This window comes from Podarcis raffonei, chromosome 1 (genome assembly GCF_027172205.1).
Source record: "Podarcis raffonei isolate rPodRaf1 chromosome 1, rPodRaf1.pri, whole genome shotgun sequence".
Taxonomy (NCBI): domain Eukaryota; kingdom Metazoa; phylum Chordata; class Lepidosauria; order Squamata; family Lacertidae; genus Podarcis; species Podarcis raffonei.
The window spans coordinates 126,552,664-126,567,564 of NC_070602.1; the positions used below are offsets into that span (position 1 = coordinate 126,552,664).

General features: G+C 43.3%; 1 protein-coding gene across 6 annotated transcripts in view; it reads left to right on the top strand.

Annotated features, from left to right (window-relative positions):
• The first annotated feature begins 507 nt into the window (after window positions 1-507).
• The window catches only part of BOLL (boule homolog, RNA binding protein), a 33,913-nt gene continuing 19,519 nt past the window's right edge, over window positions 508-14,901 (top strand). For 2 of the 6 annotated variants that reach the window (XM_053361505.1, XM_053361496.1), the window contains exons 1-3: window positions 4,071-4,215; window positions 13,969-14,112; window positions 14,736-14,827. In XM_053361505.1, the coding sequence (XP_053217480.1) occupies window positions 4,198-4,215; window positions 13,969-14,112; window positions 14,736-14,827 (254 nt within the window). In that variant the 5' untranslated portion in view covers window positions 4,071-4,197. Of the gene's footprint in view, window positions 532-4,066; window positions 4,216-4,704; window positions 4,803-13,968; window positions 14,113-14,735; window positions 14,828-14,901 lie in introns of those variants that run through there. The other 4 variants (XM_053361520.1, XM_053361530.1, XM_053361539.1 and 1 more) reach the window with 4 other exon arrangements.

Sequence of the window (14,901 nt, forward strand, 5' to 3'; positions counted from 1 at the left end):
TTTCCGTCACGGTGTCTCGTTGCGCCAGAAGTGGTTTAGTCATGCTGGCCACATGACCCAGAAAACTGTCTGTGGACAAACGCCAGCTCCCTCGGCCTGAAAGCGAGATGAGCGCAGCAACCCCATAGTCGCCTTTGTCTGGACTTAACTGCCCAGGGGTCCTTTTTTTTACAAGGCACAGTGAGAGAAATGTCAGCCACAACACAGTGGCATTTTACATATTGTGTTACATGTTCATGATCCAGTTTATCATGAAAACTCTTGCATCACTCCTCTCTACTACCATTCCTGTTGAAGCCTGGCTGTCAACCAGCCTGGAATCAGGTGTGCGCGTGTGTGATTGTTGGCAAAACGATACCCCGAAAGGGGGAGGAGGAATGCAAGTGTCAGAAAGCAAACAGCACGCAGGAAGGGATCTGCAGCCAGCGGCTAGATGCTGCCACCTCCTGCTGCTCCGGGCTTAGAAATAAGATACTACCGCTGCTACTGCTCTTGGTCAGTCCAAGGTGTAATAATTCTCACTGCGCAGAGGTGAGTAACCCCCTGACTCCACACGCTTTGTGGTTTGTGTGTGCAGGAGGATCTATGTAACTCTTGAGAGCTGAGCGTGCGTATTTCAGGGCAGCAAGTTTCTCGGAGTGAGTGACAGCAGCAACAGGACAAGGGGAGGTGGCAGAGGTGAGCAGAGAGTCTTCTTTCCCAAGCATGGCAAATAAACGCTGGTCTCTTCTAAGCAGCACTAGGGGCGGAGGCTAAAACTACAGATAAGCAATGCAAGGATAATACGGAACGGTATGGGCATGAGGGAACCGGTGGTGATGATTTTGGGGGCAGGGGTAGGAGGGAGACTAGGAGGTGCAATGGACTGAAGGGGCAGGGTAGGTTTTCAAGGAGGGGACAGAGTTATGTAATCCTGGGCTGAGATGTTACAGAAAGTGGCAAAAGGAAGGACCAACAGGCAACAAATGAAGGGGAATAATTAATGTGAACTGTTTAAACTGCACAATGCAATATGAAAAGATGGAATTGTATACTCTTTTGGCAGCCGAGATATTGAGCTATCTTCCTCAATACTCTCCTGAAAGACTGAAAAATGCTTGGTCTTGCGATCTTAAGATCTCTCCCTATAGGCTAGTCCATAATGGGCGAACACATTCAAATGAATTCTATAGCTGTAATGGGTGAGGACGACCAATGTCAGAGCTTTGTGACTGCATTTAAGCTGATTTATTAGGATGCGTTAGTTGGACCGACGATTAAATAATACTGGTGTGTAACGATTAACATACATAATTGCTGTCTAGCAATACAAGGCCGAAAGAAGAATGTGGGAAATGGGTTCAGCTACAAAATACCCATAGATGTCAGTTTATCAACAGGCCAGCCTTTTACTGGTCTGTATATAATTTGTTCTTCAAGCCATTTGATAGAAGGGAAGAATATAAAATCAGAAAAAAACCCATTTGTGTCTATGTTTTCATTGTTAGCGCTCACATCTATTTCCAGGAGTAAAGGCTGGCTTGTCTCAGAATGTTGTGAAGTACCTAAAGCTCATGCTATTAAAAAAAACAAACCCAGACTTCCTTCCTTGACCTTTTTGCCACTACCAACTTGCATAGCTATAACCCTAAATTTTTTACTCAGATTAATTTACGGCTGAAAGCATTAAGGGTGAGAGCACACTGGACACACTTGTCCTTAAGGTGCCAGGATTGTTGAAGTCAGGAGCTGAAAATCCTGTATATAAATTATGGTAGCATTTGTGTGGAGGCCATTTTTGGGAGAAAGTATGGGCTGCCGAGTGGCAACTAACACAAAATAGTCTTACGGGAGAGATGTGTAGAGATGTATATGATATTAATCCAGAAAGCGGCAGCTAGACTGGTGACTGGGAGTGGCTGCTGGGACCATATAACACCGGTCCCGAGAGATCTGCATTGGCTCCCAGTATGTTTCCGAGCACAATTCAAAGTGTTGGTGCTGACCTTTAAAGCCCTAAACAGCCTTGGCCCAGTATACCTGAAGGAGCGTCTCCACCCCCATCGTTCAGCCCGGACACTGAGGTCCAGCTTTGAGGGCCTTCTGGCGGTTCCCTCCCTGCGAGAAGTGAGGTTACAAGGAACCAGGCAGAGGGCCTTCTCGGTAGTGGCACCCACCCTGTGGAATGCCTTCCCATCAGATGTCAAAGAAATAAACAACTATCTTACTTTTAGAAGACATCTGAAGGCAGTCCTATTTAGGGAAGTTTTTAATGTTTAATGCTGTATTGTTTTTAATATTCGATTGGGAGCCGCCCAGAGTGGCTGGGGAAACTCAGCCAAATGGGTGGGGTATAATATATTATTATTATTATTATTATTATTATTATTATTATTATTATTATTATACAATACGGCAGCAAGTATAGGGAAGCCTTGTAACGTGTAATGTTTTACGTGTTATGTTTTTATATATGTTGGAAGTGGCTGGGGCAATCCTGTCAGATGGGTGGGGTACAATTATTATTATTATTAGCGTTAAAAGTGCTGTTCAAATGCGTATATACTTGAGAGAAATGCTTGATGCTGCTGTGTGCGTTAGGCCTAAACCAGCCAGGATAATAGTGATAGCATTTCTGTTTTTTTTTTTAAATAAATTTTTTATTGATTTTCCAACACATATTAAATAACAATACAAAACAAAACAAAAACACACATATAAACATGTATAGTTTCTTAACCTTCTTTTCCTTAAACCTTCTTTCAGCGACTTCCCCATACCTCCTTTTTCTGCATCCTTGTTTTAAAATTTTTCCAGCAACCTCTAATTTTATTTACTTATGGCAATTCCTTTAAATCCTTTTTCCCATATCCAATTGTTTATCGCTGCAATTCTATTTCGCATTACTCAGAACATTTTAGCACTCATTAATTTTACAACAGTTCTTAAGGTAAACTTTAAATTTCTTCCAGTCTTCTTCCACCGTCTCTTTCCCTTGGTCTCGGATTCTGCCGGTCATCTCAGCCAGTCCCATGTAGTCAATCACCTTCGTCTGCCACTCTTCCAGCGTGGGTAGTTCTTGTGTCTTCCAGTACTTTGCTAAGAGTACTCTTGCTGCTGTTGTTGCATACATAAAAAACATCCTATCTTTCTTTGACACCAATTGGCCTACCATGCCCAAGAGAAAGGCCTCTGGTTTCTTCGCAAAAGTGCATTTAAGCACCTTTTTCATTTCATTATAGATCCTTTCCCAGAAAGCCTTAATCTTTGGGCACGTCCACCAAAGGTGATAAAAAGTACCTTCAGTTTCATTACATTTCCAACACTTATTATTGGGCAAATGGTAAATTTTTGCAAGCTTGACTGGGGTCATGTACCACCTATAAATCATTTTCATAATATTCTCTCTTAAGGCATTACATGCCGTAAACTTTATACCGGTGGTCCATAACTGTTCCCAGTCTGCAAACATAATGTCATGTCCAATGTCCTGTGCCCATTTAATCATAGCTGATTTAACCATCTCATCCTGTGTATTCCATTTCAACAGCAAGTTATACATTCTTGACAAATTCTTAGTACTGGGTTCCAAAAGCTCTGTTTCTAGTTTCGACCTTTCCACCTGAAAGCCAATTTTCCTGTCCAATAGTGATAGCATTTCTGATACAGCCATATGGATGTGATTGTGAATAACCTGAAACTAACAAGGCTTGTACTTTCATATTCGGATTGTATTTGCCTCCGAGGTCTGCTCAGAAACCTGAATGGAAATAAGTGTGTGAGAGAGAGAGAGGGGTTGGAGATGAAATGCTAAATAGGACAAAATGCTAATCTTCAAAGTCGTTCCTCTCTTCCTGGCTCACAACTGGTCATGGATGAAAGCCGAGTTTCTGGGCTTCCAGAAAGTAGGACTTAGGTGTAATTTGGGGGGGCCAGGAGGCCAAATAATTCTACCGCCCGCCTAACTTTCAGGCTCCGCCCAGTCCCCTAAACACAACCTCAAACCCTTTCCCTCCCGCTTTTACCCCACCTCTCCGCCCAGCCGAGGCTCCCACCACGTGTGGGGAGCGCGAGTTTGCCGCGCCCGCCCGCCCCCCGTTTTGCCCCAACTCCCGCTTCGCCCTGGGGCTGCGTTGAGGGAGAAGAGCTGCGTGCGCGGAACGTGCCCGCCGGGAGACCGCGAAGGCCGCCGTGTATACGCGCGCGCGAGGGGAAGAGATGGAGCCCGACCCCTCGGTTAGTATTATGAGGGGGGGCAGGCCGCCTATGGGGAGGAAACCGTTGGTTTCCTGAGGAAACTGTTGGGGCAGGTTATCTAAACACAGGGAGGCCGGCGGTTGCGGCCGGGCAGCTCCGACGGCGGCAAAAAAAAAAAAGCGTTTTATTAGGCGGTGGCGTTATTTTGTGTGGGTGGGCGAGCGAGAGGCGGGTAAGCGAGAGGGCGCGAAATCTCCTCAGAAGCCTCGACGGCGGTTTCCCGCCAAAACCGGCGAGCGAGGCCCATAACGCTCCCGCTCCCTCCCTCCTCGCTTTAGGTCACGAGACAGGCGTTGGCCACGCCCTCCCTCCGTCAGCACGAGCCCCTTCCCGCTTTTATCCTTCATCCTAAGATCCAGCCCCGGCCAACCGCCGTGCTCGCGCCAGCTGCTTTTCTCCCCCAAGAGCGAGCGCTCCTTTTGCGCGTGCGCCCTAACGGCGGGAGAAGGGCGGTTGGAGCTGGGGGGGGGTGGAGGGGGAGCGAGGTTCTGTCCCGCCAATAGATGCGGCGAAAAAGCCGAGGAAAAGTCCGCGCGAGGCGCTCCTAATTCCCCGTCATTCCTTCTGTAAGTGCTTCCTTCTCTCCGCCCGCCACTTTTCGACGCCCTTCTGGCACTCATTGTGTCAGCCTTTCCCGCTTTGCCCCTCTCCCCCCCCCCCCCGTCCCCTTTTTAGCTTCTAAAACAGTGTTTCCAAACAGCTGTTTTTGGACTGCAACTCCCATCATCCCTAGCTAGCAAAACCAGTGGTCAGGCGCAGTGGCGTAGCGTGGGTTGTCAGCACCCGGGGCAAGGCAAGTAACTTGCGCCCCCTAACCTGTGGATTTGCGCCCCCTAACCCTAACCCCCAGATGTTGCGCCTGGTGCGGCCAGCCCCCCCTGCACCCCCCACGCTACGCCACTGGTCAGGCGCGGTCTTGCTAGCTAGACACGGGTGGCGCTGTGGGTTAAACCACAGAGCCTAGGGCTTGCCGATCAGAAGGTCGGCGGTTCGAATCCCCGCGTTGCTCGGTCCCTGCTCCTGCCAACCTAGCAGTTCGAAAGCATGTCAAAGTGCAAGTAGATAAATAGGTACCGCTCCGGCGGGAAGGAAAAAGGCGTTTCTGTGCGCTGCTCTGGTTCGCCAGAAGTGGCTTCAGTCTGGCCACATGACCCGGAAGCATAGCTGTCAACATTTCCCCCTTTTTTTAAGGGAAATACCCTTATTCCGAATAGGATTCCTCGCAAGAAAAGGGAAAAGTTGACAGCTGTGCCTGGAAGCTGTATGCCGGCTCCCTTGGCCAATAAAGTGAGATGAGCGCTGCAACCCCAGAGTTGGTCACGAACTGGACCTAATGGTCAGAGGTCCCTTTGGACTACAACTCCCATCATCCCTAGCTAGCAAGGGCCTAGCCAGGCTTTCATGTAAGGGGGAGGCAGAACCTCAGTTAAGTATTTGTTATTGATTTACTTGATTTGGGGGGCAGCTGCCCCCCATTGGCTCCACCCATGATAATGGGAATTTGGTAGTCCAAACATAGCTGGAGACCCAAGTTTGGGAAATACTGCGGACTCTAGAACAAGAGAGAGAAAGAGAGATAATAAAATTAAGGGAGAGCATCCGCTTTCTAGTAAATAATCCCGCGAAGAACTTGGCAGTGCCAAGTTGGTAACTTAACTGCGGCACTAAGGAGTTTATTAGAGATGCCTCTTTCTCATTTGGTGGGTGTGTTTCACACGTGGTGTAGAGTTTCGGATCTGCATTTGGCGATTTGAATATAAAAATGAGAAGTCTGATTGCAGAGTTATTTGCTAACGCCGGATGAAAAGGCGGAGTTCCTCTCGGTACTTCCAACTCGTGACATCTTTTGGCCTACTTTTGGTTTGTTAGTTGGTTTTCAATCAGTTATGTACATGGAGTCTCCCAGTCCTTTTTACAAAGTGTTATTGATTTATTGAATTTATATACCTGGAAGTCTCAGGGCGGTTCACAAAAAAGATCATAATATATAAAACCAAAATAAAAACAGTAACCCAATAACATCCCCCAATGTGTTGGGGTGGGGAATACAAACACGGATTTTAATGAGTATACAATATGACAAAATGCAGAAGTAGTAAACAAAATATCCTGGGTGATTTTTTAAAATGGCTTCATCTGGAGCTGCAAATGTAACCGAAACTGCACCAGTAATCTTCCCTGGGTACATGAGGTGGGGTGCTACAATAGAAAAGGCACTATCCTGGGTCAATCCCATATACACACAGAAAGGTTTCTGATGAGGATCTTAATAGCTCGGCAGGTTCAGATGGGAAAATGCAGTACTTAACCCAGCAAGGATGGAGTTCCATGTATATTGAACATACTGAAAACCCTTGTTTTCTTGGTACCTCTACATATCCAAAAGAATCATTTTTGGTAACACATATGCCATGAAGAAAATGCCTCAAAATCATTATTTGTTTTATGAAGAGTGTCTCCATTTCTAGAGAACTTGATATTTTGGTTAGATTGAAGAGGTGAGGGGTGTTGTCTCTGTTATTTGCTGGATTGAATGAAATATCAGGACAGTTCCTTTGCCACTACCCCTCTGCTCCAATCGCAAGTAGAGGACAGCAACTTGTTGCATTGCTCATTGAGAATGCTTGGAATGCCTCATAGGTATTTCATACCTGATGGGACAATCTGCCACCCTTTTTTCCAGTTTGAGGCTTGGGAATAGGCAAGGGCTTGTCACATGCAGTATGTCAAGCAAAACTGTGCATCCCATTTTCTTTATACGTGTGGAGACTTAGCATATGTGCAAAAACATGCAGAGTTCAATATGTTCAACAGATGTGGAAATCCATCATGGGTTATCTCATGGGTAAAGCTTGCTATTGCTAAAACTAAATTTGTAAGTACTGTACAGTTGTACCTCGGGTTACAGACGCTTCAGGTCACGCGATTTCGGGTTGTGCAGCGCGCCGAACCCAGAAGTACCAGAACGGGTTACTTCCAGGTTTTGGCGCATGCACAGAAGCGCTATATCATGCTTTGCACATGTGCAGAAGCGCCGAATCACAACCCGCATGTGCGCAGACGCTGTGCTGTGGGTTGCGAATGTGCCTCCCGCACGGATCACATTCGCAACCCGAGGATCCACTGTAAATGTAATGCCAGGAACAGATTCAGGCCCAAACAATATGCTACTCACAAACACCTTTAGAAAAAGGAGCTGTTTTGGAGTGGAACTTACCGGTAACCTCTTCCTTCCCGTCCTCTGTTTCACTTCTCCAAATTGCCATGCATGTTTTGAGAAGTCACCAGGGTTCAAGCAGTTGCAGTTGAGGCCTCAATATGTATGTTCAGTGTTATGGCTAGAAGAAAGGAGGAAGGTTTTAGAACCTTTGAAATCCACATATTCATTAAATCCATTTATTCAGCAGTAGGTCCCACTGGAGGTTTCTCACTAGGGCATAAGTTTAGGATTGTAGTACTAGGTAGGTAAACAGAAACCCCAGCCTGATAGAAAGGACAGCCAATTTTATTGTATTATATTTTTCTTACTTAAATCTTCAAGAAATTACTGGCTTAAAATAATGCTCTGCATTGCCTTACTTGAAATTCTGCCTTCTTATCTGCATTACCTTGTATTATTTTGTATTTTTGAATTAAATTAGTTCTTCATAATAGCACTTCATCCTTGTCTTCTGAATTAAATGCTCATTGCCTTAGGCTTCTTCCTCTCACCCTGTCATCTAATGATTGCTGTTATGCAGACAGTAAAGATGTGCTATGAATTTGTGTATTCCCATTGCATTTTTTTAAGTGTTTATCATCACAACCAAAATACAGATAAGTAATATACAGGAGCAGATTGCAGTCTTGAATTACCATAATGGGAGTACAGTAATGTTTTGTGTTGCAGTTAGAAATTATGCTGTGGGCAGAACTTCAGTGCTGAAACTGAAAATACAGTATTAATGATTTTCTCTTAATGGCCTATATGCACGTAAACATACGTAGTAAAAGATTTATTTGTTAATAACATTAGAAGAAAGGACATGATTTTGTCTATTATGAGATCTCTGGTTGTGTAGGCAGCAACTATTTTAGGTGCTGATGTGCGGGTCCTTTTTGCCCTGGGAGAGGACCAAATCGGGGCTGGGCATGCTTATGAAGGGTATGGGGAGTGGGAATGGAACCCCCAGGCAAAATGGTCTCTGCCTGTACAGTGGACCCTCCTGATACGAACTTAATTGGTTCCTGGGGTCCGTACATACCCCCAAAAGTCTGCATCTAGAGGCGCTGCTTTTGCACACGTGCACGGCGCGATAGAGCGCTTCTGCGCATGCACAAAGTGTGCAGGGCGCTTCTGCGCATGCGCGCGCGGCGAAACCAGAAGTATACACTTCTGGGTTTACCACATTCACAACCCAAAAGTTACGTTACCTGAAGGTAACATAACCCGAGGGTCCACAGTACTTCCTTTTACATAACCTTGCTTTGTGCTCTTAAGTTATTGTGGGGATAAGAGCACTAACTTTATAATTTTACTGGATAAAATAGATGAAAGCTACTCTGAGGTTCTTTTGGTTCTGATAAGTTTGATATGGTCTGTGTGCTTAACTGATTATCTATTGAAAACTCCATTTTGAAACCAGAAAATACACTTTAAAAATGTCAGAATCGTTCCATGGAAAAGTTCCAGCCAATATCTCAAAAAAGAGTCTCGGTTTTTCACAAGCTGCAGTAGATTTTAAGAGGACCACAGGTGGCGCTGGGGTCTAAACCACTGAGCCTCTTGGGCTTGCCATTTGTAAGGTCAGCAGTTCAAATCCCTGTGACGGGGTGAGCTCCAGTTGCTTTGTCCCAGCTCCTGCCAATCTAGCAGTTCAAAAGCATACCAGCATGAGTAGATACCGTATTTTTCGCCCTATAGGGCGCACCTGACCATAGGGCGCACCTAGTTTTCAGAGGGGGAAATCAAGGGGGGAAATATGATTCCCCTCCCCAAGCTCTGGGAGCAGCGGACAGGCTGCACGCAGCCTGTGCGCTTCTCCCAGACCTTCTCCCTGCTATTGCGGGAAGTGGGGGAATTCCCCCATCTCCCGCAAAAGCCCACAGGAGGGAGAAGGGACTGACTCGGCCAGTCAGTCCCTTCTCCCTCCTTGGGGAAAAGCCCCCAAGAGCGGTACGCTTTTTAAAGGCTGCGCGGCTCCTGCGGGCTAAAGCTAAAGCGCTGCTTTCCCCCACCTCCAGCCTCAAAACCAGGTAGGGGAGTAGTGCGAAGGTGTCGTGCACCTTCCCGCTGCCCCCCGAGCCTGTGGGGCTGGCGGTGGGGGGAAACGCTGCTTTCCCCCACCGCCAACCTCAAAACCAGGTCGGGGAGCCGTGTGAAGGCGTCACGCGCCTTCCCGCTGCCCCCCGAACCTGTGGGGCTGGCGGTGGGGGGAAGTGCTGCTTTCCCCTACTGCCAGCCTCAAAGACCAGACTCTCCTGGCTTCAGTGAAAGCAACGCGAAGCCTCCGGAGCGCTTCTGAGGCTTCGCGTTGCTATTGCTGAAGCCAGGGAGACTGCATTCGCTCCATAGGACGCACACACATTTCCCCTTAATTTTTGGAGGGGAAAAAGTGCGTCCTATAGAGCGAAAAATACGGTAATTAGGTGGTGCTTTGGCGGGAAGATAAACAGCTTTTCTGTGCAATCTGGCACTTGTCACAGTGTTCCGTGTGCCAGAAGCTGTTTAGTCATGCTGACCACATGACCCTGAAAAGCTGTCTGTCGACAAACACTGGCTTCCTTGGCCTAAAAGTGGAGAGGAGCGCCGCACCCCATAATTGAATTCAACTGGACTTAGCCGTCCAGGGGTCCTTTACCTTTTACCTTTAGATTTTTAAATGCTTCTTTATGAAAAATTGTTTATAAATCATGGTGAGGAAATATAGGCTAAAGAGTTGTGTTCTTCAATTATAATTTATTAATATCTTTTAACTATTTCCTTTTAATAACTTTTAACCCCTCAATTGACATGTCAGTGTATTTTTCTTTTCCAAATTGTTTTTTTCTTTTTCAACAGACTCAGGAAGGACCTTGTCGTGGTTCTGTTGCTCATAGCAGACTGTGCTATGCTAACGCTTCCTGTGCATTCCTAGATACTACACTATGAACAATTATGACAATTTTTTTCTGGATGAGAAGCTGAAGTTTGGAATTTATTGGCTGAATATTAGGGACACTGTGATAATGTATTTTTTATTATTGTTTGATGGTTAACAGCAGTCGAACTTTATCTCATGTTCATTGTCATTCTGTGCCTTCAATCTGGAGCAAAAGGACAGAAAATTATTATTATTTTAAACAATGATGTTTTTTAATTATTAAGCAGAGGTTTGGGTTTAGAAATGGTTAAAATAGGTATAGTGAAATTTTTCTTCCAGCTCTCCATTTATTTTTGATGGGTATCCATTATCATGATCCTTGTTGGCGGCGAGGGTTGTATATACGTATACAAATACACAAACAGTATATACTGCAGGAATATATATTTATGAAGTTGAAATGGCACCATTTAGAAAATCTTTGTGGAACACCAGTGCCCCCCTGGTTGGGAATCACCCAGAATTGCCAATGAGACCTGAGCATGCTCAGTGGTAATGTAATGCTGACTGGCTCTTGGGAAGGATGGAATGGAGTGCCCTATAGGAGGGTATGGCAGGGTGTCTGAAATCCTGAACACGAGCACTCAATGTTACAACATTTTCTTGCAGGTTACACTTGTTTCAGTCTATTCAAAAACAGTTGTTACAAAGCTTTAAGGCCATGATTTTTACAACAGAATTTTGTTCGGATTTTATACACCATTCCCATTCTCTGCTAATTTCATGTTCATGTAGTGGGAATATTTTGCAGAAATATTTTGAAGAATATAATTTCTGTTGTGAAGACTAATTTTTTAAAAATGAACTAGAGAATGTTTTGTACAATATAATTGTGGGTTTTTTCCTATGCAAATATCAGTCTTTTCCTGGTTAGTGTTAGCAGTAGTGCCATATGGTCTTGCCCGGCATAACCATAGTTCCTACTGGTTTTAGTTTCTAGCTTATAAACTAATAATGGTGTACCTTTTCCTTATGGTTCAACTAGTACAGAAATAATGCTAACTAGGGAAGAAGGTGTGGGTTTTTAAGTTAATTTTTGATATTTTTCAACATAGGATACAGTAAAAACTGAATCAATCTAAAGAAAGAAGTAACAAACCAAGAAAAAGAGAAAGAGAAAGCTTTCCCCTGTTCCCTCAGCCTCAAACCCTGAGAGAGTCTCTCTGGCTTACCTCACATCCAGGTCCCTTCATCTTATGTCCATCACCTTCCTCTGTGTATCTTCATTTATCTCAAATATACTTATTCAAAGAACAAAACATACATGTAAATAGGGTTAACAGAGAGAGTTAAAAGTCATAAAGTAAAAGTAAAGGGACCTCTGACCATTAGGTCCAGTCGTGGATGACTCTGGGGTTGCGGCGCTCATCTCACTTTATTGGCCAAGGGAGCTGGCGTACAGCATGTGGCCAGCATGACTAAGCCGCTTCTGGCGAACCTGAGCAGCGCACGGAAACGCCGTTTACCTTCCCGCCGGAGTGGTACCTATTCATCTACTTGCACTTTGACGTGCTTTCGAACTGCTAGGTTGGCAGGAGCAGGGACCGAGCAACAGGAGCTCACCCCGTTGCGGGGATTCGAACCACTGACCTTCTGATTGGCAAGTCCTAGGCTCTGTGGTTTAACCCACAGTACCACCAGCGTCCTGAAAAGTCATAGAAAAAGCAAGATATTTAAAAAATAAAAATAAAAAAGAGAGTCTTCCGATTCTCTGTCTACCAATTGTGTATATGACAATTATTCAAAATATTTAAAGTATGCACTTCAGAGCAAATTCTAGCTGTATTAATAACCAGCTTTTTCTCATTCTGCTAGATGGTATTTCTCACCTTCCCAGGCACCTTGAATTCACATTTTTTCACTCATGAAGTCCAATATAGCACTTCAATTATTACCTTCTAGTGTCCAAAATAATCTCAGAAAGTAAATTTTAGTCACCCTGATTTTGCAGTCAGCAGGATTTCATTTGAACTGGGTCATGGATCTGTAACCAAAAGTTCTCTTCCTTTGAAAGAAGGAACTTCTTCCATCAAAAAGTTTGCAGAGGGTAGAAAAATGGGATTCTGCTGCGCCAAATCGCCAATTTTAAATTGTCCTGCAAGCCACACATAAAGAATGGGAATGTCTACTTGCTTGTTCTGCTAATTTAAATTTTGGAAGAAAGCTCTTTTAAAAGATCGCATAGTTTGCAAACCTACACAAATTTAGCTCTAAGTACCACTAAATTCAATCGGCCTGAGTGGACATATGCAGGATTGCACTGTTAATCAGGTGTGATGTCTCTTTTGCACACATGTATATTCCCAGCCTCTTTCATACATGTCCCATCTCATCATGCAAGTTGTAAGACTGTAGTCCTGTAGTCACACTTATCTGGGAGTAAATCTTTGAGAGTAACACAGTGGGTTTTCCGAAATAAATATGCATTGGACTGCACTGTAAATGGCATAGAGAAAGAGGTAAGTTGTCTCCTTTTCATAACTATGAAAGGTTCAATCTTTCAAGCTGAAATTCATCTCAGTTTCTTATTTTTCTGATACAGTACTAAGTTCAGTTCTCCACCTTAAGCTGTTGGAGTCAAGGATCCTTGGGGCAAGGAGAGAGTAATTAGGGATGTAGGAAGTGCTTTCTCTTGGTTCATAATTCTCCATGGCTCTTAGCTTCAAAGGGGTTAGAACCTTTAAAAACTTGTAGAGTTGGCATGCATCATGCGACACGACCCCCCCACCCGATACCATAAGCAGTTAAGGAGTATGTATATCTCAATTTTCCCATCTTGTTTTCCTCCCCCTTAGTTTTTCTTCAACTGACACCCTAAATATTCTATTTCATGGAGGATGGATGGTCCTTGTTGGGTCATTTAAGGGTCCCCCCCTTCTCACCCTTTTAATTTACAAACAAATTAAAAGGGTGTGCCCCACATAAGCTGTGAGTACCCTGGTTTCACTATTCCAGTGAGAGGCCTGAGACCAAGTTTGCTATTGGATATAGCATGATTATGATAAGCAAAAACTTTGTCCTTTTCATATTTTATTTGATTTGTATTGTATGAACCTTTTGAATTTTTTAATAAACCGTATTACTTTGCATGTGCATAAAGGGTGGGATATAAACACATTAGTAAAATACTTAAACATTCCGGTCTACAAGTGAATTGGGTGTGTGGAAAGGTTTCAGCTTGTTTTTATTTCTTGATAATTAAAATAAGAAAACATCATAATTAAAAATCATAAGAGCATTAAATATTATCTACCATTCTCTTGTTGCTTTCAGAATGAATTTATTATGATTTCTAAACATAACTAGGTGCAACAGGTGAAGAAAAGGTAGTGTGTACCAGGTTGAAACCATTTATATGAAAGCAAATTCTATTAAAATCAATGGAATATACTTTGAAGCAAATATTCAGTGAACTAACTAGCTTATATGTACCGGTATATAGAATTCAGCTGTCAATCTTAGATTTAGTATATGTGGCATCCTGAATGAAGATACTACCAAAGGTAGCTTAGTACATCAAAAATTAAATAATAGCTGTGATTTGTCTTTTTAACATTTCAATTTTTTTGTGTTGAAAATAAATCTTAACAAGACGATATTCTCTTAACAGCAAACTACAAATCAGATGCAAACTGATTCTCTGTCTCCGTCTCCTAACACTGTGTCGCCAGTGCCTTTAAATAACCCCACAAGTGCCCCAAGATTTGGAACAGTCATTCCTAATCGCATCTTTGTTGGAGGAATCGATTTTAAGGTATTTTTTTTCCCTGATCTTGGTTCCTTAGCAATACAATCATTTTTTTCCACTTCTGTCTTAATAGGTTGCTTATATCATTTGTTGTATAGTTTTATGTGTATAAATGTAGAAATTAGGCTCTAATTTTATGTATTTGTTGGACAGGTATAGTGCTACTGCACAAGAATTTCAAGATACAAACACCAACCAGTGAGAAAATACTGGATTTGTTCACTTTGCTTGTCCTTCTCATCTCTAGTAAACTGTTACTTAATAGAAAAGAAAAGGAGAAAGAGTTGTAATTTTGGACCTGGTAGAGCCTAGAAAGTTTCTAGCCCAAATCCTCTTCCAACAGCGGTTCTAAGGGGGCAGGAACTTCTACTTAACCTCTACTTGAAAGGTTGCCTTTAAGGCCACTAGACTAAAAAATAGTATTCAAATTATGATTTTTGAAAATTGAATTTAAAAAGACAACAGATACGATTCAGTTAGTGGAATTGTTGATACAGAATGGTGTGATCAATATTAATGTGATTTAAAAAATAAAACATCCCATAAAGGAAATCAAAGTTAAATGATGATTTTAAGTACATTTATAGTAATGATTTGATGATGTAATCATTTTCTTTTTCTTTTACTAGACTAATGAGAATGACCTAAGGAAGTTTTTTTCCCAGTATGGCTGCGTCAAAGAAGTAAAAATAGTAAATGACAGAGCTGGAGTATCAAAGGGGTTAGTACAATAAACCATTTGTTCATCAAGTAGAAATAATACTAGTTCATGCAATGCATGCAGGGAAAAAATCC